At 40.2% G+C, this 26,179-nt stretch overlaps 1 protein-coding gene across 1 annotated transcript in view; it reads right to left on the reverse strand.

Annotated features, from left to right (window-relative positions):
- Positions 1-26,179, reverse strand: part of CBFB (core-binding factor subunit beta) — a 67,297-nt gene that overhangs the window by 22,366 nt on the left and 18,752 nt on the right. The window contains exons 3-5 of the mRNA XM_044433912.1: positions 26,144-26,176; positions 23,717-23,803; positions 17,674-17,790 (exon numbers count right to left, since the gene is read on the reverse strand). Of these exons, the coding sequence (XP_044289847.1) occupies positions 17,674-17,790; positions 23,717-23,803; positions 26,144-26,176 (237 nt within the window). The remainder of the gene's footprint in view (positions 1-17,673; positions 17,791-23,716; positions 23,804-26,143; positions 26,177-26,179) is intronic.

Below are 26,179 nucleotides of genomic sequence, written 5' to 3' on the forward strand. Positions count from 1 at the left end.
GAAGATACAGGAGCCTTAGAGCAGAACAGCTCATTCCTCACAGGATGGAACTGTTATGGCCAACAATTGCACGCTGGGGTTAAATTCAAATAGGAGTGTATACATATTGCACTCAATACAAACAGGCCTGATTTGGGCTCAGACACCTGTAGAGGAGTAAGAAGTGGCATCAATGAGCTCTAATAAGCAAGTAAAGGTATAGTGAGTATGATATTGTGCTTGGGGCCTTCCCTTGACTCACTGGTGCCTCCAAAACAAGCTGTCCCAACTTTTACTAAAAGTTTAGGAATTAGAGTGTGGTGTACTATACTGATTACAGATTATTTAAGTCCCTGTTTTGCACTGTACAGTTTTTCAACAGCTACAAAGAACATCTTGGAGAATGCATTGTGATTGTTTTGGAAATCAATGTCGCCAGCAGACAGATAAGAGTCTGCCAAGATAAGAATTCAGTACTATTTTCCCACTCTGCTAGCACAACAGAGTTATTAAAAGACTATTAAAAAGAAAGCGATACTACGACTTAAGAACATTTACATTTTGTGTCAGCAAGAGTGGGGAAGGGCAGCGAGGAAGAGAAAACCAAAAAGAGGAAACTATGTTTCCTTTACTTAGTATTCTTGAACCACTGTGTAATTTCTTGTAGAAATGCAGGGTCAAAATTGAATAAATAATAAATATTCTACTAGTGCTTGCAAAGTAAGTCTTTCTGTTGAGGTTTGTGAGCCATCAACCCCACCATGGCATTCCAAGAGATCTGCAGCACATCCCCACTTCTTTGTGGGAACCTGTGTGCTCTGTTTAGGGTCCTCAATAGGGAGAGGCAAGGAAGAAAACAGGAGAATTCTGGTGCTGTGCATGGGTTGTTCCTCTCCTCAAATTCAGAGGCACAGGCTGGAGTTGGTACATGTTTTTTGATTGCTGCTTGCAGTCAGTGGTCCATATTACATGATCACCTATATCAACATGGGGGATGTAGAGAGTGAACGCTCTGGACATTCTTTTGCTTAAACTTAAGGGGGAAGAGAAAAAGAGTTAGGAGGAAACAGAGGAAAGAAAACGCAGAGGGAAAAAAGCTGGCAGTGGGAGAAAAGGCATGTGGGCTGGAACACTAAGAAGGGCAGCAAGTGAAAGATGTATAAATCAGGTGAAAGATGTATAAATAAAGGTAAAAGCCCCAAACAGAGAGGACTCAGAGAAAGAAGTGTGTATGGAATGAAAGGGGGTTAGGAGAAAAAGATTTTATAAAGGAGCACACAATGTTATTTATTTTGACATAAATGCTTTCTAGAATTAAATGTAGCATTATGGCTTCCTTCAATTAATAAAATAGAAAATGTAAAAATGGATTTTAAATGCTGAATAAATATGTTCATTCTAATTCAAACAGAGCCTAATTGACTGAATTTAGGACTAGGTAAGTTTTGAGGGAAATTAAAGAATGTGGTTATATGCCACAGACACACATGCATGCACACATAAAGTATTTTTTGATCAGAGCATGCTATATCCTGGGCAGCTTACAAAATCAACCAAATCTGAATACAAAACACAGTTAACTACTGACTAAGCAGCACAACTAAAAGGGCAGAACAGCAGTAAAACTACACTTGAGTTACTCAATTGCAGATGCCTTTGGGAAGAGCCCAAGACACACACTGCTAGTAGTGAAAACTTTGTATAGGTCCCAAAAGCTGCAAAGCCATAATTGCCACATCTATGGATGATTTTGCATTCGCAAAGCAAAAGACAAACGACCAACACAACAACCACCCCTCCATTTGTCCTGTCTACAGATTCAAACAACTGAAACATCTTTGTTCTAAATGCTATCTTCTCTCACGTTTTCCTTCATGTGCTGATTTTACTAATATTTTCTTGTACAGCCAGTCCCCCGGTTATGAACCTCCACGTAAAGAACAACCGCGACTTACGAGTGAGCGAACCCAGACCTCCTGCCTTGTCCTGAGCAGCAAGCAGGTGCCTGTGGGCACTGGGCAGTGAGGAAAGGAAAGGAGGAGGAAGGACAGAAGGAAGGACGGATGGACGGAATAGCAAGGGAGGAAGAGAAGGGAGGGAGGAAGGACGGAAGGAGGGGAAAGTGGCAAGCAGTGAAAGTACAGGCGATGCATTGCAGAAAAGAACAACAATCATAATCAAAACTAAAGTGGAAATAATAAAGCAGTCAGAGAAAGGTGAGATGCCATGGGTCTCTAGGAAAACAGGCACTAGTCATTCAACAATCAGATTCTCTTTTTGTGTGTGTGTGTATGTACGTGCGTGTTATCATTATTAAAATGCTGCATTGCGGTTAAGATGTTTTAGTGTATATGGAAGTGCTCATTAAGTGTTTTATATGCTTTTATATAAATGATATGACTTACATACAAATTTGATGTAAAGACGATCTCAGGAATGGAACTCCTTCTAACCCCAGGGACCAGGTATATTCTGTGACTAAGGGTCAAACATTTTCTGCTTTAACCTGATAATGTTGCTAAAGTCCTGAATATATTGCCAAATGGACTTCTGACTCATACAGCACATCTTGCTTTGCTCCACCCTCAACTGAAATAGCTCTTAATACAGTAAATTTCTTACCAGCTGTAGGATGCTTGTGGCACTTGCTCTGCCCCTTTTCTTCAACACATCCCTTTAAATTATACTAGTGCGATTTCCTCTCTGTCAGGAAAAGATGTGGAGGGCCACATTTTTGGTACAAACTGCCTGCCTGTTTATTGTTACTGTCGTTTGACCACATTTCCTTGTCTGAAGATAAAAACTGTTTCCTCTGCATTTCTAAACCTATCCTTGGTTTATAGCAGTCATATCACCCGCCAAGAGAAATTAATGTCTTAAATGCCACTTCACAAGAGCTACTGCCCAAATTAAGTACCACCAGCAATTCTGGTCCCTCATGAGAATTAGTTAAGAAAAGCATTTTGTTAGCACTACCACATTTAAGATTTGGTAATTTCAAGTATGAAATGAACGTAAAACACCACCTTTTCATTACTAAATGAAAATAGATGTTAAATACAAATATACAGAACAGAAAAGACAAAACATACTTCTCAGGTTGGAAGTTACTTTTGGAGGGCTATGTTTAGTTTTTTCTTCTTGAAATGGGGGCTGGGGAACAGGTCTCGGGGTTTGTACATGTCTTTACTTCACACTGAATAGAAAGTGTGCACCTTCCACTATCAGGTTTAGCTGTACTTAACGTAAGAGGATGCATAATTTACTTCAGGGCAGTCCTGGATGCAGACGAACACAGCTATTATACAAGTTTGGGAGAAGAGAAGCATGCTCTCTTCTGCCAGGCAAAATGGTTTTGCCAAGGATGAGCTTGACCTAGCAGACTGCCTCTGGAATGTTGTGGTTCAAATACATAATTTGTATTAGAACAGTTGACTCATTTTAAGTATTTATATCTGCAAATCCTAGGACACTCTGACTCTTTTCTTCGGAGGTTAAGAAAATTATTTCATTTATTTATTTGTAATTTAAGTTCAAACTTTATGTAATATATACTAACAGCATTTAAACAGTTATTTCTTAGAAACGTATGTATTAATAAGCAGCTGCATGAAACAGATTATTCATTTCAAGCCAGGTCAACAATTTGGAGCTATACAGTTTACAAATCTATTCTGCCCCCTGCCCTTTTAAGATGACCTGTTACAAATTACAGAGATTTTAGCGCTATCAAGTACTCAGTTAACATTTATGCAAATTAATGCCTACACTGATGCTCTTAATTTATGTGAGTAGAACACACTACACAAAACTAGTGTATTCTACTCACTCAGAAATGGACCCAATCCTTTACGGACTTCACATTTACCCTATTCAAATTCCATTAAGTAAATACCCTGCAATGCATTAACTAAATAAATAGACTAGCATCTTCAAAAGACACGCACAAGACAGACTTGCATATTTTAGTATCTTAATCTGCCCATTTAGTCCAGAAGCTACATTATTACGCTCCGCTGCGACTAGAAAGGCAGGATACAAACATCTGAAGTGACTAGGAGAGTACCACAATTCTTAAAGTTAATACAGCAGCACGTCTGTTTCTAAGCCAACGAATGTTTTCTACCTCAACTGATTTAATGTAGCTCACCAGTCACCACCCATCATTTAGTGAGTCAGCACATGAATAGTCACCACAGGGAAAAGAAATGCAGGAACATACCATAGCACTGGAATTTGTTTCTAATCATATTCCCAGCAAACACGCCTATCATGCATTCTTGCTGAAGACACTCAGGTGTGAGTCACTGCCCAAGTCTCATCATATACAACTTTCCCTATTCATATGTACACAGTGAACTGCTTGTCTGCTTGCTAAGAGCAGTAATTAAGTCTGAGTGTTTATCCCACCTGCCCCTGAATCATACCAGTCACTAAACGCTGACACTCATTCAGATGATGCAGCTTCACCAAACTAAAATTCTTCTCTTTCCTCAACATTATGCACAACATAGAACAGTCTAAAGTAGTTTAACAGTGGCTTACTACTAAACCATATTATTCATTGAATAGTAGGGCTGGAAGGGGCCAAGAAGGCCATCAGATCCAGCCCCCAGCTGGTGCCAGATGCCAAGTCACACCATCCCAGTTTCTTTCTGAATGGCTCCAGTGTGGGAGAGCCCCCCACCTCTCCAGGCAGCTGGTTCCACTATCTATCCTATTGCTCTGGCAGTGAGGAAACTTTTCATGATATCTAGACTGAACCTGGATGTCACAGCTTGATTATTCATGTGTGCTTAGGGCAGCTAGACATGCTAATAGCCAGGTATTCCAAGGCAGAGCCTAGTAATCAGAGATTCCAAACAAGGAAGTTGCCAGTACTACTTTCAAAAGTCAGAAAAAGTATACACATAACCGAGGAACCTTGCTTTAAAAGCCTCTTAGCTCATTAGATGATTCACTTCCCATCTTTCTAAGTAAGTGACTGATTTAATATAAAGAATCTAAAATAGTTAGCTCATGTATAAGATAAAATAATGACCTTCCCTTAGGCTTGCATTCTAATAAATGCACTCTAATAGATTTATATAGGTAACTCACAAAGTTCGACATGTTATACTTCGTGATGGCAAATTCACCTACAGTGAAGAGTAATTGATTTCCTTGCTTAATTCTCTAGGTACATCAATAGTGACTCAACTACTGAAGTTGTAACTTTAAGATAAAGAACATCCCACTTTACAACCATATGGGGAAGGCAAATTGTATGATACAATGATGAAGTTTTGAGCCATTAGCCTTTGGGGCACAGATCACTCTCTCAAGAAGCAAACAATGAATCTGAGCACACTACCATAAAAAGGTCTCACATTTATATTATGTGCAGTTGCAATGGAATTTTATTACAGAACAGGTGAGGAAATGATTTCAAAAGATTATTTCCATTCTGAATGTTCTTGCCAGAAGCCACTAAATCAACGTTTTCTTCAAAAGAGTGTTAGAACAAATCCTTACTAATTATCAGCCTGAATCTTGCATGACTGAACAATGGCGGTATAAGGTCAACATCAATAATAAATCAGCATCGAACAAGGAAATATCCCTTTATTCCAGAGCTAGGAACATTTTCTTCTGGCTCTCCCTGAAGTTCAGCAATACTTCTTGATTAGATTTTATGGGACAAGGGAGAGACCAGGAATGCCAGATGCTCTTCACCTGGCATAAAGGGCACTGGATGGTACTTTAGAGGTGTGACGAACATGCAGGTGCCTCTGGGAAGACCACAAACAGGACATGAACACTTTTCTACAGGTGTTCCTCAACTGTTTTCAGAGGCATATTGTCTCTGATACTGGCAGGCACATGGCCATCATGACCTCTTTCCACTGGTAGGTTTTCCTCTGGTGATATGACTAAGTACAATTTTCTGCCCATCACTGCCCACTCCATAGTCTAAGGTATGCAAAGTACTATTTCCTTACATCTGTTCCAAGCCTCCCACCATTTGCTGGGTTTAACTATTAGGTGGATGGAAACTTCTTGCAATCCATTTTTCTCCACACCACACATCTCCAGCATGTTCTCCATCACTTGCTTTCCCATGCAGAAAGCCCCTAAACATGAGTAATCATTACTCATAAAGGAGTTGCTCCAGTCCCCAAATAATTCTGATTGCCCGCCACAAGAAGCTGTGGTGCCGTCTGTATTTAAAGTGCAGCAGCTGATGCTGGGTGGAGAAATATATTCCCAGAAAGGAGGAACACCAAGAAGCATAATAAAATATCATCTGGACAGAGAAAAGCCTGGCAGCAGCATGCTGGACATGCATTTAAACCTAAAATACCACCACTCCCAGGGTGGCTCATGTAAAATGATAAAATATATTCAATAGAAAGCATTCAGTATTAAAAGCCATAAAAGGCAGCAGAGTGTGGTAAGACAAGCAAAACCCAGCAAAATCAATAAAGAACAATTACATGGGTATGGGACCAGGCAAACATAAAAGCTTTTACCTGTTGCTAGAAATACATCAGATTAAGCACCAGGCAACCTCCTCTGCTGAAGAAGGCATTCCACAGCTGAGTCAGGGCAATCAGTATGTAGGCTGGGGATGGGGAGGCCCAGCTCAAATCCCTGCTAAGCTATATGCCCACTGTGGGATCTTGGGCAAGTTATTCTTCTCCCAGACCTTCACAAGACTGTCCAGGCTGAAGGCCACTCTAAGTGCTTTGCATCCACTATTTTTATCCTAGCATTTAATAGGCTGGATTGTGTTGCTAGCACTCTGCACAAGGAAATTTGCATAATCCTACCAAAGAATTTTCAGAGAGAAACATATTCTTTTATTTTGCATTTTAATTTTGGAAATTCTGAGGTAAACCTTTTCAAACTAAAGTCACAAGCGTACATTAGCTTTCAGGAACAATTGCTTCCCTTTATTCAGTAGGCACTCCAGAGTGTATAAACGTCCAACTGCTCGCTCAGTTCTAATCTAACCAAGTCCCACAGCACACCTTGAAATGCCTCCTTAAAGTTGTGAAGAAGAAAGGGCACTGTTCCAGAGAGAGCTATGCCCATGGTAGAAAAACCAGTCACCTGCTACACTTTTTTGTAATCAAGCCAAGGATGGCCCCCTTTCTCTTGTTTGTGTCCGGAAAACACCCCCCTAGGACTTCCCCACTGTTTAGAAAGGTATGCCAATACCTCAACCAGTAACTAGAGTGCCCCCTCCATCTCAGAAGCTGCCACATCCCATGCCCCCTTATTCTAAAGTTTCCCCCACCTTCTTTACAAGTCTCTTTGAAGTCTTGCTACCTGCACTAGAATCCTTGTATAATCAATTATTACTGCAGGATTCAGACAGAAAACAAACAAGGGTGGTAACCATTACTGTATTTCTGCCTATCTTTCATGGCTTATAAAGATTTGGGAACAGATGCTTGCTTTGGCTAACACAGGCTCCACATCTCATTCAAATGGTACCGCATCTAAAGACAAAAATGCAATTTTGAAAAAACATTGTGGCCTACTGCTATGATGTCTTAAGACAGAGGAGCCGGCTGGAGCCGGGGGTCAGACTAGATGGCCTGGGAGGCCCCTTCTGACTCACTCTGTTTCTATGTTTTTTTTGGCTTCTCTGGACCACACTGAAAGAAGAACTGTCTTGGGCTGCACATTAAATACACAAATGCTAACGAAAACTGATGAGGGGAAAAAAAAAGGGTCTGGGCATAATTTTCGTGATATCCGCCACCACAGATAAGCAAAAAAGTCCTCACACACTAATCCTAAGAGAGCATACATATGTTTATTATACCTGACATCACGACAAGACATTATCGTCTACAAAGCTCACACTTGCGAACCACACAAATCAAGTTACCAAAAACACACACACACACACACAAACCTCACAATGTTTCAAGTAAGTTTATGATTTGGTGTTGGGATGTGGCCCACGGGCTGTGGGTTGGACACCCCTTACTTAAAGCACTGTCAAGTACTATAGCTATCCAAGTTGTCTCAACTCTGATGTCCCGCTGTGATCTCCCCCCGTTCTTCTGTGCCAGGTGTGCTCAGTTAGGCTGCTTTATGGATGTATGCTCAGACACTGTTTCTTTTTCTAAAGGGGCGCAAAATCGACCTCCAAATATTGTCCCTCTTACTCATGGAAGGTGAAATTAGGGGATAGTGTTGCAAAATTATTTTCCAGGTAGAGATCAAATTCTCTAACAATTCCTGGTGCAAAGCTTACGATTATTAGAGATAGTGGCAATGGCAATTGCGCTAACAGCCAGACCACTATTTCATGTACCTTATTATGAGCCCCAGCATTGTTCCGGGATGTCATTGGAAAACCATGACAGCCATTGGGAAAAAAATGGCAGCCAGTACCAAAAAAAGGGAGGGGGGGTTGAACAATATCGGCAACATTGTCTAAGGAGGGGAGCAGCAGGGGGGATGGGAAAGAGACAAGTCTCTTCTGAGCAATGTTGGATCTGTTTTCGGTTAACTCTTTATACTTATTTAAACTTTTCCGCCAGACCACACCTTTTAGGGAATATCTCAAACACTGTACAGTGGCACCTTGACTCACGAACTTGATCCATTCCAGGACCTGGTCATGACCCAAACTGGTTGTGAGCCAAGTTAAACTCCCCCATAAGGTTCAATGTAAAAAGATAAATCCGTTCTGTAACTATTTTTTTAATCGGAAAAATGTGAAGCAAACTGTCAAGGAACAACAAAGGTCGCGGCCATCCTCCCCCTCACTCTGAGCACAGCCATCTTCTCAGGCCCTTCATCCCTGCACACACCTGTCCTCCCAGCGCACTCTGGGGGGGGGGGGGGGGGGGCGGCAAGTGGGGGGGGGGGGGGGGGGGGGGGGGCGGGGACGGGTGCAAGCAGGCTGGGGGGTTGATGGCCAAGATCGTGGTTGCGCTCGTGCAGGAAAGATGGGTGCAGTCACAGGCGCACTCCTGCAGGAAAGACGGGCATGATCTCAGCTATCTGCCCCCCCTCCCCCAGCACGATCATGGCCATCTCCCCACTTGGGGTGGGGGGGAGATGGCCACAGTTGTGGCCACCACCCAATACGGAGTTCATGACCTAAGTCAACATTTTTATGAAATTTTTGTTCGCGACCTGATTTGGTCGTGAACTGAGGCATCCGTGAGCCGAGGTATCACTGTATATGGTTGCTGATCCTACATCAAGATCTACCTCTCTCTTTTCCTTGGTGGGAGTGGTAGATAAAACTTCAATTTCTAAGTAGCCTTCAGACGCAACTAGAAAAGACCCTCTCTCTAAACACTAGGCTGATGGGGGGGGGGTTATAACTGACAAAGTACAAAGAATTTCTGAAGTGACCTATTTATCCCTAATATAGGTGCAGTCTCAATGAAGTTTATAGGTCAGGATCAAGCAAGGAGGACCTACGGAGAGGCATTCTGAATAGTTTAAAATTTGAATTCTCTTCCTCTGATGTTTTTCTAGTGCTCTAGCATGTATACATTTAGGATAGCTCTAAGTTATCAGCTGGTGACTGTGGGTTAAGTGATGGAACGGCATAATTAGTTTTAACTTTTATATGGGGACATTTTATTATACATAACTGGAAATGATAGCAGAGATGCTGAAAAAATTTCTGGGGAGACTTATCATTGCTTTATGCAGATATATAACATATATTTTTTATTATTTATAAAATCGGGGGTGGCGCTCAGATTGTGGAATGCGTTCCCCAGAGAGGGTCACCTGGCACCGACTTTATATGCTTTTTGGTGCCAGGTAAAAAGCTTTTTATTTACCCAGCATTTTAAAGCTTAAATAATTTTAATCTGGCTTATTAATATTAATGCCCTCGGTCGCATTTTAACTTGTTATTACAGATGTAGATTGTTTATATTTATTTATATTATATTGTAAGCTGTCCTGAGACAATTGGTTTGTATAGGATGAGATAAAAATGTTCTAAATAAATAAATAAATAGATCTATAGCATATTTGAACGTTTTAAGCTATTGCACAAAACATGCTGCAGAGAGCAAGAATGAACAAAAAGAAACAAAAGCTGAATGGCCAAATAGGTGTCTTTCGTGCTACCTCCACAGGTAAAACAATGGTAACACCAATCCCTAGTAACATAACATAATATTGCAACTACATATTAGATATACTTGTTTAGACTGACAGAGGTAGACGCGGTACTGACGTGGTTTGTAGTATTGTGGTCACTACAACAAATGTTTCAGTACAGGCAACTAGCAAGGGAATGGTATTAACTTCTGAGTTTCTAAAAATGGTGTAACACAGAATTGTAATTAAAACCAATTAAAGGGACTTCCTCTAATCTATAAATAAATGGAATAGTGTAACCCAATGAAGTGGGGAGGGGGGAAAGGACGGATAAAACTCTACAGATGAATTTCAATGTTTTCCCTTAAGCACTTATTCATGGCAAGACCACCATGACTGCCAACTGGCATTCTGCCACACATCTGGACAACAAACCACACAGGGATCGCCAATGTTCTACACAGCTCTGGAATAATGTCACTCAAGAGACGACATTTTGACTACTACACATAAAATATTTAGGGTTTTTTTCCTTCTGCACTGAAAAGACAGTGGAGGGGTTCCTAAAGGACAACACTAATGTTATAGCATCTCATTTCAAAAAGTAAAAATTCTGGAAAAAAATATTCCAAAAGAGTTAACAAGAATGTGTTAGAATAGGGACAGTTTTTTTTTTTCTATCAAGAGCTGCTTTCCCTCAGGGATGAGCTGAAAGGGGCTGCAAGCCAGCAGTGAGAAAGACCACCCATTCTCTGTCGAACACCCACCTTCTCCCCTACTTGGTCCCTTCCTCCATCCCCAGTATAATACCGAGGAGGGACAGACAGCACTTGCTGGAGGTCTGAACTGATTGACTGCAGGGCTAGCTTTCTCTGCCCCCTCCTTCTATTGCTCCCATCTGTTTTGGCTATTCCTCTTCCTCCTTGCCTTCTGTCTCCCCATTTTCTTCCCACTCACATGCGGCCAAACGTTGCCCACCCATGTGGAAAACGTCCTTCCAACACAAGTAATTTCACCCACGTCTCTCAGTGGCAGTACCTATTTTTCAAATAGCTTATCAAGACAAATGTGGAAGTTAGCAAATATGCAAGCAACCTTGCCAAAACTAATGTCAAATCCCATTTCCTTTCCTGGATTTTCCAGAGTTTGCTATTTGCCAAAGACAGCTGCCATGTATGTGAATTTGTAACTTGTTCTCTCTTGTGCCAAACAGCAATCAAATATAAATAGGCTAGTTCTTGCTTCTAAAGTGTTAATATTAAAGTTACATGGGAAAAACAGAAAGGTTAGGGGAAGCTGCCTAGAATGCGGTAAACTGCCCAGAAAGCTTCTGGTGTCTGGCAATACAGCAGTTAAACAAATAATAACCCAACCCAACAACATGCCTTTGAAATAAACAATTCTGAGCTGACACTACCCCTTCCCCACAAATCAGAACTTGACCGAATTTTTAAAATGGTAAAAATGCTGTGTTTGTTTCTGTATCTGGAGGAGTTAAGAATGCATAAGCTAGATCCAACCCAAGTCATTTATACTTGAACAAGAAGTTGTCTGAAAAGAGACTTCAAGACAAGGTGAAAAGACAGAAGGTGTTCTGCAGTGATGTTTCTATCCTAGGAGAGATAAAAGGTATTCTGCTGCCATGTTGCTATCCTAGGAGGCTTCTAACACCTTTCTCCTAGCGACCATTTCCCCCAGTTACTGGCCAACCTCCCACAGTACACTTATCCAATAGCTGGTCATAATACTTTATTTTGGTACATGCGTACTTCACGAAATGATTGTGGAATTGTCCACGATCAGGCTATACCAAGAGCAAACTTGATGCCAATATCAGCTACCAAGAGTAGTGTAATTTATCACTTATCATCACCATTCCGAGGCAGGTAGCTTGTATTTGTTCCTCAGATTAAAGTGATTAGTCTAACAAAGATGCATTATGTTGGCTTGCTCCCACTCACATGTGCAAGAGCTAGTTTACACTGTGCTTTGAGATCCTTTTTAACTCATCTTAATTGTTTAACAGGAAAGTTGCAAGCTCATGGCTTACATCCATGGCCGTTTTTGCACCCTGAAGCACATTTTATATTTTTTACCACATTATCACAGAGGTTGCTACAGCTCATGCAACCCATGATGGGCAAACGTATCAACCAATCAAATTGCTGGCAAAGCATTAAAGTGTAAAGTGTCCTAAGTATCTATTACATTTGGCTCACTTAAACCATGTCAGAGTACACTCACAACTCTCATCTATTTTCTATCTATGTAAAGTCTTTAACTTAATGCCAACCACACCTACGTTGTAACTTGCTTAACATTCATGTTGTGAACTTTAGACATCCCCAATTATCAGCAAAACTTAATGTAGTAGCTTAGCCAATACAATTTGATTCAACAAAATAACACCTCAATCAACAGAATGCAAAATTGTAAGGCATTTTTTGAGCTTGAGCCCCCTTCCCCCCCCAAAAAAATACTCTCATATCTTTCTAAGAATCCAGTTATAAGCCATAGCTTGTTATTATGATGTTCTGATTATTTCAGCATCTTTAGAAGAACTACATGGCCTAACATCTCCATGTTTTTTTCTGCAACAACTTAACAAGAGTAACATTTAGCAATCATGCCTACTGCTACAGTTTAGAGCTCTTCCTCTAACTTGTCTGATGTTTTCTTTGCACAGAAGAAAAGCATGCAGCAATTTAAATAAAATAATAGCTAGGGAAAATTAGAAGCAAATTGGAAAGCTGTGAAAGGGCAGGTAGACTATTGAGCGTCAGTGTGGTGCAGTGGTTTAAAATGCAGGATTGGGACTCAGGTGATCTGGATTCTAGACCCTTCTCAGCCATGGCACTCACTGGGTAACTCTGGGGCAGTCACAGCCTCTCAGCCCAACCTAGCACATAGGGGTGGTGTTGTAAGAATAAGATGGATAGGAAGAACAGAATTATGCAAGCAGTTCTTTAGAAGGAAAAATGGTGGGGTAGAAATATAAACAATATTGTTATAGTAATTATATTTCTACATTTCAAGACATAAATGGTACACTGAGCTGAATGCACTTTAAAATAAAACTTCTTTCAAGAACTGAACAGCATTCCTCACTAATGGTTTTAGAAACTGTACTCCATATAAAAATCTGATCCAAATAGAACATACAGGACAAAATGAAGAGAGGGGAAAAAGGAGTGAGACATTTATAAAGAATAATACAGAAGATGCAGTAAAAGCAAGTTTTGAACACAAAGGCAGATGAAATTTGATGGTAAAGGGAAATAGGTTCTTACAAAGGCCCTTTAACTAGGTTAAAGACCATGGTGAATTTATAGGAGAGGGTGAAACAAGCAGAAACTGGTTTGCACATAACGCTAAGCCAGGATTATATGTATAAGCTGCCGTAAGTCAGGGCAAAAGTGCAGGAGCATCTGCTACTTTTGGCTCCTGCCGCACAGCCGTAAGAAGGACTTGGGCAGCTGTTAGTTTCAGTTTCACAGAATCCCTGCACAGTGCCATCTGTGAACCACAAGTTGTGAAGCCGAGTTATTAAATTAACCAGAGTTTGATTTAAGCCACAATCTTTGGTTCATACATAACACTAAGCTGGAATTCTATGAAAATAAATGCTGCAGCTATGCAGGGAGATGAGAGGGGACCTTTGCTCAGGCTCGTATTAAACCACAGTTCAGTGCTACATATAAACCAACCCAATGTTTACCTTATCTCACCAGGTGGTCTTAGGTAAGCCAGTGTATCTCAGTTTAAGCCATCGAATTAAAACGCACTAAAACTAGTCTTTAAAAAGTCAAATGAAAAAGAATGCTATTTACTTCCCATGCTGATATTTAGCACCCATTATTAGATGCTATCATACTATTAACCATACTCCGGTGTTCTAGCAGTTTAATTTACAGATGTTTCTAGCATTATTTTGGAGCTTTGCATGTGTAGCTTTCTACATTAAGTACTACAACTTAAAGCCATAAATTCAAACATGACTGGGAAAGCTGAGCTTTGCATGTCATAGCAAATTCATAGTAACTTGAAGAAAGAAGTTCAATTAATAATGCAATGCTTCCCGTAAAAATTGTACCCTTCCGCTTAGGTGACAGTCTAACTTCCAGCCAGTATCTTGATTATGCCATTGACTTCAGTCTATACATTCATGGTGAAAGACAGAGGGCGAAAGGGATGAGATTATGCAGTAACATATACAAGAATAAGGAAACACTAAGAGAGCTGCCTTGTCCACTATCAACAGCTTGGCAAACATTAAGCAAGAGTCAGCCACCAATCAAGCGAGCCTATCTCATTTCCCTTCACACACATAATTCCACCTACACAGATGTATCAATTTTCGTAGTGCAACATATGTACATACACTGCACAAATGCAATGTTTATTTACCACTAAACGCCATGGTTACATGGCCTGCACATTTAGTACAGAAATGCCATAAGAAATACAGATGCCTTTCCTCCCAGAACTGACCTAAGCTTGTTTGGACAGCCTACTGTAAAAACTAAATAGCATGTGTCATTCCAAGGTTAGCCATTTGGACATGCAGGAGACCTCCTTGGACCAGTATTTTCAGACTGGGAAAATAAAACATGGGAACCCCATGTTTTTGGTAGTGACCCTTAAGTAGGTTAATTTCATTGGAAAGCAAAGCATACTAAGGCAACTTTCCACAGCCGTCTTAATCTCCTGGACTGTAGCCTCCAGCCTGCCTGACCAGTGGCCAAGATGGGATTAGACTGACTGATGAGGGTTGATATACCTAAATATATGGAGAGCATTGTAAGGTTTGACTGCATACCAAATACTTTCTATATGGAAAGGGATAAATATCAGAATAAATCTGCATTACTGACCACAGTCTTTAGTTAGATACAAATTCATATGTTCATACATTTAGGATTATGCAATAAAGCTTCCTTGCCACAGAAGAGCTGAATCTCATCACACAGGGAAGTACCCTGCTCCCTTACCACCAATTAATTAAATTTAACATGGAACAATATACCTAGTATAGTAGAAAGTCCCAGCTGAACAGAGCTATTCATAAAGAAACCATGCATGAAAAGCAGACATTCCAGATCCATACACTAATCCACCTAGTTTACTGCTTCCAATGTTCAGTAACTACATATGAAATGTTTAGACATGATGGTTTGCAACAAGAACAAGTACAGTGAGTAAAACAATTTGCTTTTGTGAAAATTCTTTAGATGCTCTGTCTGCATAGCAACCCAAGATTAAACTTTAAATTTCACTTTAGACAAAATCTGATGGGCAATTAATTCAGTTGATTTGTCCCATCTGTGAGGAGAAAAATGAAGGCGAGAAGTAGAACTAAAAGTCAATTTAAGCTCCACCATAAACATGGAAAGCAAACACAAACAACAGACTAAAACTGGGCATCAAATGATATGGATTAAAAAAATGAAAATATTACAAATAAAGTTATCAACACACGCTTTTACTTTTCTCTGCAGCTGGAAAGACTACATACTCCCAACATTCAGACCATTTATAAAGCAGCCTCCTCAATCCGGTGCATTCCAGATATGTGGAAGCACAAATCCCATGGGCCCAGCCTACTTGGTAGCGATCCGAGTTGTAGCCTGATGCATCTGGAGGATACCAGCTTGGATAAATTAGTTGCAGAATAACGAATGCAGCATATAATTCAAGAATATTCACCTTCTCTTATTGCAAGGCACCAGAGACATGGTGCAGGATTTCATTTTATTCAAGCAAAGCAGATTCGACTGAGTGTCATTTGCCCTCATCTCATCTACTCCATGCTTTGAAGATTTTATCTAGAATAATGCGACCGCTTCCAACTTCCAGTACACATAACTCTGACGATTGTAGACAAAACTAAATAACTAACAGTTCAATATAAATTTCCAGAGTTTGGGGAACTCATATGCAGCCCCATTTACTATTTTCTCTGTACTCTTTGATGGGCCGCTTCATACGTTTTTTTTCCAGTGAAGAAGAATTCCACAACAATGCTGAAGTGGGGGGGAAAATTCCCATTTCCTAAGTTCAGAGCTGTAATTAATGCCTATGAGAGAATGCATCTATGCCACAGAAATGCATATTATGCCTCAGTGAGAACTGGAACTCCAACAATCTCAGTGGAAACAGGTAGATGTCAGTGTACTGTGCATCATTTTGGGGTTGCTAACATTGATTAGTGTGTCAACGGTTTTCAGTATCTTGGGATGGGGGGTCTTAAATTGAAACAACTTGCATAAAGTTTGATTTTATATGTATTCCAATAAAAAGTCTCCATAATATAACATTTAGATCATATTAAGTATGCTTAAATCCCCCCCTCAAATATTTCAGGTCAAATACTTGAGTACTGGGACAAAAATATTAACACAGGGTACTTTTCAAAGCTTTGTTTGCCAAATACAACTATAATAAACATGCTAAATAAACACATTCCTGAGCATCCAAAATTGTAGAAAGCAAACCTAAAATTATTCCACTTCAAATCCCCCTAATATACATAGGAACATTTTCAAGAAATCTTACATCACTATATAGAAGAAATAGCCTTGATCTATGAAAACTGATTGTGTTTCCTGCAACATCTAGTAACAAAAAAGCACAACATTGTGTACTCTTTTGTACAACATCTGTGTTTAAAAAGAAAGCAAGTGGCACCTGGCCCATTACTGCTACTGAAAAGTAGAGTTTTACATTTGAATATTAGTAATCATTATGAAGGCTTAAGTAGAAACAACAGTATTTTCATGGTAGAGAAGATATTTCATGAGAATATTACAAGATTTTCAATTGCTTCTTTCTAGATTATGGAAAATTCCTGAAGTTAGTTCCCTTAAAACATTCTCATTGCTTCTCCGGCAGCCTCAGATCACTATCCCTTTTCAGAACAAAATCTTTCCATGTCATGTGATATTTCCCTGTTCAGCTAAAGAAATATTACATAGAAAGGACTGTTGTTCTTCCTTAGAAATAAAACAATTACAATAAACAAACTGCTAAACTAAAGCCCTATACAAAACAATGTTCAAAGAGCCATGTAGAAATACCATGGCACGAAACAAACTGAAAAATAAAACTGATTACAGGAGCAGACACCAATTTATCTGTGTTGTGACTAAAAAAAAGGGGAAAAAAAAAGAATGCAGGTCTTCCGAAGAATGTTTTGCAGCAAGTACAGACTATTTGTCAGCATGCTGCTTGAAAGTGTAGACTATTCACACAGCTAGAGCAAGTGAAGTACGATCTTAAAACCAAGCTGATTCTAATTATGACTGAGCCATTGATTGTGTGAAGATACATCCAGGCCCATCAACATGAGGGCAGCCCTGTACATACAAGGATGGATATTCTTCCAGAGTTAAAATCCAAGCAAAGACCACCAGCCCATTCATACATCCAGGTAATGTGCATAATATGAGCATTTCACAGGTTTTCGTTCAAGCAACAGCCAACAGGTCACCATTAAAAAACTGAGTACCAATGTGGAATAACTTTGCAATCGCCATACATATCCTAACTTCTACTTCTCATTCTGAAACTTCTGGAAAATGTATCTGCACAGCTATGATTTATACTTTTTGTCCTTACCTTGCCTCCCTCTCTTTCAAAGTCAACGTATTCTCGGGTTGGTGCCTGACGCTGCTCCCCCTGCCAGCTGGCCGGAAAAAACTGGAGAGACAGATTGGTTCCTGTGGCCACAAAAGCCTTTTAGAAAAATCAATACAAACAGGATCAGGGAGCAAGACATTACATAAATTATGCAGGCAGTCATTTATTTTTACATCAGTTTATGTCTTAAAGCCAAGCGGCCCAGAGAATACTCAAAGTCAAAAACATGCACTCATCATTTTTCTCAAGTATTAAGTTACAAACATCTGATTTCATTTTGACAACATTTGCCATTGGCTACCTCAGATATAAGTTACAACACAGAATCAATACTTTATTTAAATTGTTCTTGCAGTCATTCTCTTTCACAATGCTACTTGCAAATCTTGTCCTACTTTACTTGCTGGTTTGGATGTTTCAAGGTGTATTTTCTTATAAACAATTGCATAAGAAAGTTGCTGTTTTAAGTGCCGTTTAAGAGTAGAAAAGTCTTAGTTCTGTAGTTTTTCCAATGTGTGAAACAATCTGACATAAAAATTGTGGGCATTTAACTGGAAATATTTGTCAACTTTAAGATGTCTCCATCACTAACAGCAAATGAAGGAACACAATGTACAGCACACAAACTCACTGGAGGAACTCCAGCAGCAGGAAGGAAAATGAATGCAGATACTGAGAGTATTTTTTGATTCAAATGCTTTTCAGTTTCAGCCACCAAGAACATGTATTAACCATTTCTTAGATTCAAGAACCTAGTTTTTATAAACAGATGTTTTTGCTCAAATGGGTTAATAATAGAACATAATTAAAATTTTAAATAAAAACAAGCCACTACAAATTGCCATGTGGCTTATGTAGAGCGTCTTGCATTAGCATTTGACTTTCCACATTTTGTTGGGCAACAACCTGGAAATGAAATGAATTGAAATGGTGCTGTTACCATTTAATGTTCAATCTGAAGGTACCAAATATCTTGACTGGGGCACAACAGTTAAGTATACAAATACTGGCACTTGTTGGTCACATAAGTATTGCTGTGATAAGCTCTGATCCAATCCACTGCTTCCAGGAGGTTTTTGTAGAGCATAGAGCTTATTTCAACAAACATCATGAAGACCAAAGAGCAGTAAGAAAAAAAACTCTGGAATAAACTTGTGCAATGCAACAATTGGGGTTGATTATTAAAACAAAAAAAAATGCAAATTACATATGAAAATTCCCTGCAACACTATTAAATCTATTCTTACAAAATGGAAAGAATATGGCTCATCCATATTCTTTGTCTAGGGTGAGGAGAGTGTTAGTCACAAAGGCCACCAAAGGGTCGATGGCAATTCTGAAGGAGCTGATATGGGAGACACCATCCATGGCACCAAAATACTCCCCAAAGCTGAGATTCATGGAAGAATCTGATGAGACCAACACTGAATGTTTGGCTTCATTGCAAAACACTGCAGTGCTCATTGCCCTAAGCACACAATCCTCACAGTGAAGCATTGTGTTGTGGATCAAGATTTTGAAGAAGGACTCGAAGAAAATAATGAATCCTCTAGACTACATTAGAGCAGCTATCTTAAAATTGGGTGTACTTCTGATGGTGCATAATGTTTTTCCATCCATTATTTTCCTCCATCTTCTACTTACCAAATATGGTCACCAAATAAAGGAACCGATTTCCCAATAAGAGGTCACTGTAAGAACTCACAGTTTACATTTAAATATCAGCTATTGTTTGACTACATTTAATTTTTTTTAATATTGGAAACTCTTTAAAAGCCTTTATATGGATCCTAATTGAAGATGTTTTACAGCAAACTAGGAAAGAACTTGCAAGTATCTCCAAAACTCAGCTAAGGTATAGGACAGAAGTAAGTAACTTCATTAGTGACTTTCTCACATTTTGTTCCAGTTTAATTTGAACTCAGTTACCAGAAATATTCCATCCTACACCACTTGAGGTTATTCTCATACTAGAATATTAAGGATGTCTTAGTTATTTGAATATTATACACATAAGAGTTATGCATCTGAAGCTGATGTTTTCATTTCCCCACGTTATTAGGCTAAAGCTTTCTCCTAAATCCTTTGAGGAGTAAAACTGTTGCATATTATAAAATGCTGCATTAGAACTTCTTTTTAAAGTTTGAAAATCAAGTTTAGGAAAACAATTAGGGGCACGGAAAAGAGCTCTAGACACTTTCTAATTAACTAATTAAATGCATTTTAAAAAATATCTGCACCTCTGCTCTAGATTATGTTAAATTATCCCCTCTAATAATACAAGACATTGAGTGCATATATGCAAACAAAATGGGGCCACACAAAAACAAGAGGTTACCTAGATGCACAGAAGCATGCGATTTTGTAAAATCAAGAGGACTTATACCTCCAAATGGCATACATTTTCATGACAGAGCAAATATTGAGGGCATACAGAAAAATAATAAGGTAGCTTTTCATATTATCTAGAGGGATAATTGTCTATCGCTGTGAACCCCGTGTCCTCCTATCTTTGAAACTACCTTTTGCTGCTTTTTTAAAATTAAGTAGGAGGAATAGAAAGGCTACTGCAGAGACACAGTTATACTAAAATCCCAGAATTCACCATTGTTTTCTTGGCCAGGTCTTGCTTCTTCTCAGGAAAATAAAATAAAATGAGTGTATGTGGGGGGGGGTGTGTGTAAATGAACAAAAGACATGCAGACGTGTAAGTCCATGAATTAAACCAAAGGCTAAGGGCAACTGAGCCAAGAAATGATGAAAGTGATGGGCGGGGAGGACAGACTTGGCCTGCTTAAGCTTTTATTTTAAGGAGGTATTAGGACTGAGGAAAGATGCACAGTGTGTGGTTAAAATAAGCTCCAAACAAGGACAAGGCTCCTGTTCTGATCTGGCAAGAGCCTTGAATGGGAACTTTTCTTTTTAGTGCCAGAGACAGACTGCAACGTTTTGTTATAGATCTAAATACTGAATTTAGTACTGCAACATAAAAACAAAGGTAGGTATACAGCTCTATAAGAAGAAATTCAAAATCCAGTTGGGCGATCCATTCAGGACCCACCGAAATTCCACAAGCTTGTGCCAGCTTTTGAGTTCTCCCCAATTCTTCAGCAGACTAGGCAGTATAAAAACAGGACACAAGGGAAGAAGCACTCTGAAATTTGGCCATATGTTATGGTTATAAGGTCTGCACTTTAGATACTTGTTCTGCACTGCCCCTTTTAAGGATTTTATCACACTTCATGTGTTCATCACCTTACCAGAACACTTAAGTTATCACTCACTGTTTACAAACTGTATACATATGCGGTGTGTATAAACCTGATTAGCTCCATAATATTCCATGTTTCCGATGAAGTAGGCCATTTTCTACAAAAACTTCTGTGATAATAACCGTGTTTGTCTGTAAAGTGCCACAAGCCATGTTGTTTTTGCTGCAGTAAACTAACACAGCTGCCCTCGGGAGACTCTGCTACCAAAGATTTCTCACCAAAATCACCATGAAAGCGCCACTAACTAAATATCATTAAACAATATTTGAGCACATGTGGAGTGGAAGTTTGTCCCCGATACCTATTAGGATAGCTGTTTAACCAAATGATATCCACTCATATCTTACCACAGAACAGTTTGTCCTAGACCTCTGTGCCAGCTTTGAATGGGCTTAATGCACATGAGGTTCCTGATGGCAATGACAGCAGCTGCATGAGAAGATGCCACAGCTTTAAAAAATTCTTTTATAGGGCAACCAACTGTCTTTTTTAATACTGTCACAAAGCAAACCAGAAGTATCATGAGAACAACTAAATGGTGATCAACTTTAACTTGGTATGAAGGATTTTAAAAAATTTAAGACCAGTATTTAATTTTATACCAGCTGTATATAAATTGTTATGCATAGGTTCACATTTTGCTTGGTGGGATTAAAAACAAGTGAATTTTGTTTTAAAATAGCTTTATTTCGAGGATGTCACTAATATGAAGACAATGTGTACTTGTAACTACTTGACTTCACAACAGCAGTACCTGCAACCCTCCCCCCTTTTTAAACTGGAACCTTCAGAATTTAACACACTTAGCCAACAAGTAAGTACAAGTTTCAAAGACAAGATACGCCTGAAAGATTGCTGTATAATTTCTACTTTTTTTGAAGTTCAAATAAATACAAAGATAAACCATGGGTATCACAATGTGAGCAAGCCTAGCCTAACTTTAAGCCCATATATCCCTTTGTCACTGTGATGAAACTGGAAGCTGTCAACTGCTAAGCCACAGTTGAATGTAACTACATTTTTTGAAACAAACCACCTTCACAATACATGGCTTGAAATAGGTTTGTTTAAAGCAAGCCATAGTTGGGATTAACCACTGATTGTCAGATGTCTGCAGTTATCATCATTAGGCTGGACCTGCACATGGTGGGCATGTCGTGAGCGGAGCCGGCTGGAGCTGGGGGTCAGACTAGATGGCCTGGGAGACCCCTTCTGACTCGCTCTGTTTCTGAGTTCCTATCATCAGTGTTTTCTCCTTGCAGCCACACTTTAACTATAAAGTATATACTTCGTGCCTATTTTATGCAAGTCTTCAACACACTAACAGAACTCCCTCTGGTAATAAATATCATGACATGTAAAAGCAACATACTTGAAGACAAGGAAGGTACAAATGAAGAAATTCAAGTTATCAAACAATGTATAACACCTGTCATCAGGGAATGAGCATCCAAGAAATAACTAAAAACTAAGAATAGGCAGTGAATTTCAGATAGTTCTTTCAATACATCAAAGTTGTATTATAGTGCAGTGACACACCTTGTCACACTATAGCCCTGAAGAAGCTACTATTACTGTAACCAAGCTGACAAGAGAAAATAGTTTTCACTGTAAAACTTTATAGCATAGCAAATTTTGTACAGACAATGGTAGTGTTGTCATCAAAAGGCTTTTTCTATTAACTATACTTTAGTAGTATAAATATCAATCTGCTTGAGTGTGAACCCATCTCCTAATCTTTCACTTCCTCCTGCACGACAATTCTTAATTTTAGGAGCTTTTCCTCACAAGATACTTATCAATGAGTGTTTTTCATTGTAAACGTAAGTTCTTAATTTAAGCAAACTTTTAAAATTTTTACATTACATTGAAGCTCATTAAATTGTGATAGTACAGGCAAGAATTTGTCTTTTAAAAATACCGGGTAATTTAAGGCACTTTCACTTAAGAAGTGACAAAACTTCCACTGGATGAATTTAACAGCCTTGCCAGCTTTGTCTATCAAACCTCACTTTGCTTGGGTGACAAAGAATCAAGCAGCAAGCCTGGGACACTTGTACAAACTGAAACAGAACTTGTTATTTAAATATCATAACACAGTCAAGGACTGACTCTACATCATCTTCCTTACAGGAAGGCCATGGGAAAAGGAAATGATCAATAATGAAAGCAATGGGGGAATTGTTCTCACTCAGTATCTTCAGACATCAAGCTTTCCAAGACAGAAGAGAACATATCTGTTGTAAAAGGAGCACTATGCATTAGTTAATTAGGCACCAAGTCTGTAACAATTTAAATAATGAGTTTAATAATGATCTGAATTCAGAGAGGAGCTGAAACTTCAAAGTGTATTAATCTAGTCTCTAGCTCAGCAGTCCCCAACCTGATGCTCTCCAGATGTTTCGTATATTAGCTACTGGCCTTCTTGACCATTGGTCATGCTGGTCTGGACCTATGGAAACTTAAGTCCAAAACTTCTGAAAAGCATCTGGTTGGAAAGGCTGTCTTCATTTTCTAATTTATATTTTAATTTCCATACATTTCTGAAGGAATCAGATGAGGAGGGGGGAACACCTTAGTAGCTCAGAACAGTTATTTTATATTGGCATGCTGGCAAATGGAACATGTTCCTTGTATCTTGCAATTCTAGCCTCTCCTGAAATGAGACCGGCTGCATCTCTAAGCTGATCAAAGAAGAGGACAGCACACTACTAAGTCTCAGAAAAGTGTGAGCACACATATATACTTACTATCTCAGACCGTCCATCCCGGCAAGCATTCTGAAACCTGGCCTGCCTTTCTTCATGAGGTCTGTCTCTGAAGCCAGTGTATTTAATCTACGAAGAACACAAGTCAAATCAAAAACTGAATCCTGTCTGTCTTGCAACACGAGTAAAGAGATAAGGACAAGTCTGCAGAGATCATGCACTGAAGCACAAACCAAGTACCCTACTTCCTGTTAAGGCTGAGCAGAAAGTCCTCCAAAGCAGATGCAACAAATATTAACATGGCACTACCTCTTAATTAAAGAGAAGTGTTTGTTAATATAGGTCAACATGATTTTGAAAGCCGCCTAATGATTTATAGCTTCTTACTTGATTAGCATGGTATACAGGTATTCAGGCAAGCTGTTTGTAGCCAATGAAATAGAACAGGCAAGGAAATGCTGGTTGTGGGCACAAAGAAGAAAATATATCAACATTGACCGTACAGGAGGCACAAAAGGGAGGTTTGCTCTTCTAAAATCCCATAATTTTATACCTGGAAGATGACAATGCCTCCATGAAAAACAGAAGTTCAACACCTCCAAAGGAAGAACAGAAGACAGAAAGGTTTCCAGACACCATGAATGTGTGGCAAACATACATGGTGGAGTTCAGGCATTAAATCTTCCCCAGTTAATCAGTGTTTAGTTTGACAAGATGACAGTAGGTGGTAGAGATTACAGACCTGGTAAATTTGTGCGTGCACATTATTGCTAAGAAACTAATGCAGATAAGCAGTACTTTTTCATGATGCATAACTGCAGCAGCACATGTACAGGACAAAAGAAAATGCATCATTCCACACAGAATCTACCATTGCGTTTTGGGATAGTGAGGAAGGAGCAGAAGGAAGCTTGAATTCAATAGCAGCAATTAGACTGTTGTGTAAAAACTGCTCCTTCCTAATATAGGCAGCTGAACTCCTGTGTTGATGGAATTAAGTAGCATGTGAAGCAATCAAGAGCCGGACACTGTGAACATATAATGAAAAAGGGGAAATAAGAGCTGCCACGTGTACTCCAAATTCAGGAAGCCTCAGGGGAAAACACATGCCCATAGGAAAGGTGGGACATAATTCACTAGATCACACCTTGAAAAGCACCCTAGGAGTGTAAATAAAGACCCTTCCAGGACTTTGTCATTATAAATGATGAAATTACACCGCTCTCAAATGGAACAGGTTCTAATCAGCACGGGACACAAAGCTGTCTTGTATATCCCGTACATAAGAACAAAAGGTCTGGCTGAGCTATGCTGACTAACCAATATGTATGACAGCAAGTACTGCTTGCTTGGCTCTTGCAAGGGACACATGCCCAACAGGGCTAGAGTTCCCTACTAGCTAAAACATGCATATATAAATGGAAGAGGTGCACTTTAGCCACCCTATTCACTTGAGAAAGTGCTGAAAGTAACACACACCTATGCGGGCAAACCCGTGTCACAAACACTAGAACCTGCGGTCATTCTATTTCACTTCCACTCCTTCTTTGGGGTAGAAGAGGCACAGCCTCCTGCGGTGAATGCTCAGCCCCAGTAAGGAATCATGACCGTGTGGAATTTCCCCTCACTTTCTAATGCATGCGGGGCTTCACATTTGCAAAATCGCTGTCTGTCTGGCGGCAAAGGAGCTGCTTACCACCTCCTCCATTCAGAACAAGGCTGTCCCTCCCAGCTCTTTCCAAGCATGTGCTTTATGGGTGGACGGCAACCCATATTAGCAACAGACTAAAGGATTAGAGGGCCATTATTCCAGAACTCGATTCGTTTCAGAGCAAAAGCAAAGTAGAGAATAGCTTAAAACTTATTTTTCCCTCCAGAGAAAAAACTTCCTTTTTCTGGCATGGGGCACGGAAGATAAAAAGTAAGGACAGTTCTGAGATGCCCTACGGAAGCCCTATGCGCGGAGAGGAAGGAAGAGAGACCCCGCCAAACAGACTAAAGCGATTCTTTACTCCAGAGTAAGCCCCCCTCTGCACTCCACGAGGCTTCCTCCTGGACCGCGAGACTCAGGATCGCGCTCCATCCCTGCAGCCACGAGCACCGCCGTCGGCGGGCTGCAACGCAGGGCGGCCCCGATCCTACCTCGCCGTGCCCGAGGCCATCCGGGTGGGACTCGGGGAGGCGCTGACTCTCCAGGAAGCTCAATCCCGCGCTGCAAAGCGCGCCGGCGGGGCTTCCGCGCGGGCGCGCGATCCTGCGAACGTCCGCGCAGGGGCGGGGGGCGGGAAGCGCGATCCGCTCCCCCCCCAGCGGGTCCGAGCTCTCCCGCCCCGGCCAAAGGGGGCAGCCTGCTTCCTCCGAGGAAGCCCTCGCCCGGCCCGGCCCGGCCCGGCCCCGGGACCTCTCTCTGGGTCCGGGGCTCCGCGCTTGCGGGGCGGCGGGCCCCGACGAGGCCCCCGGCGGCCTCACCTCGCACTCGCGGCTCAGCTTGCGGAAGAACTCCTC

The sequence above is a fragment of the Varanus komodoensis genome, unplaced genomic scaffold (assembly GCF_004798865.1).
Source record: "Varanus komodoensis strain SLA01 unplaced genomic scaffold, ASM479886v1 scaffold27, whole genome shotgun sequence".
Classification (NCBI taxonomy): domain Eukaryota; kingdom Metazoa; phylum Chordata; class Lepidosauria; order Squamata; family Varanidae; genus Varanus; species Varanus komodoensis.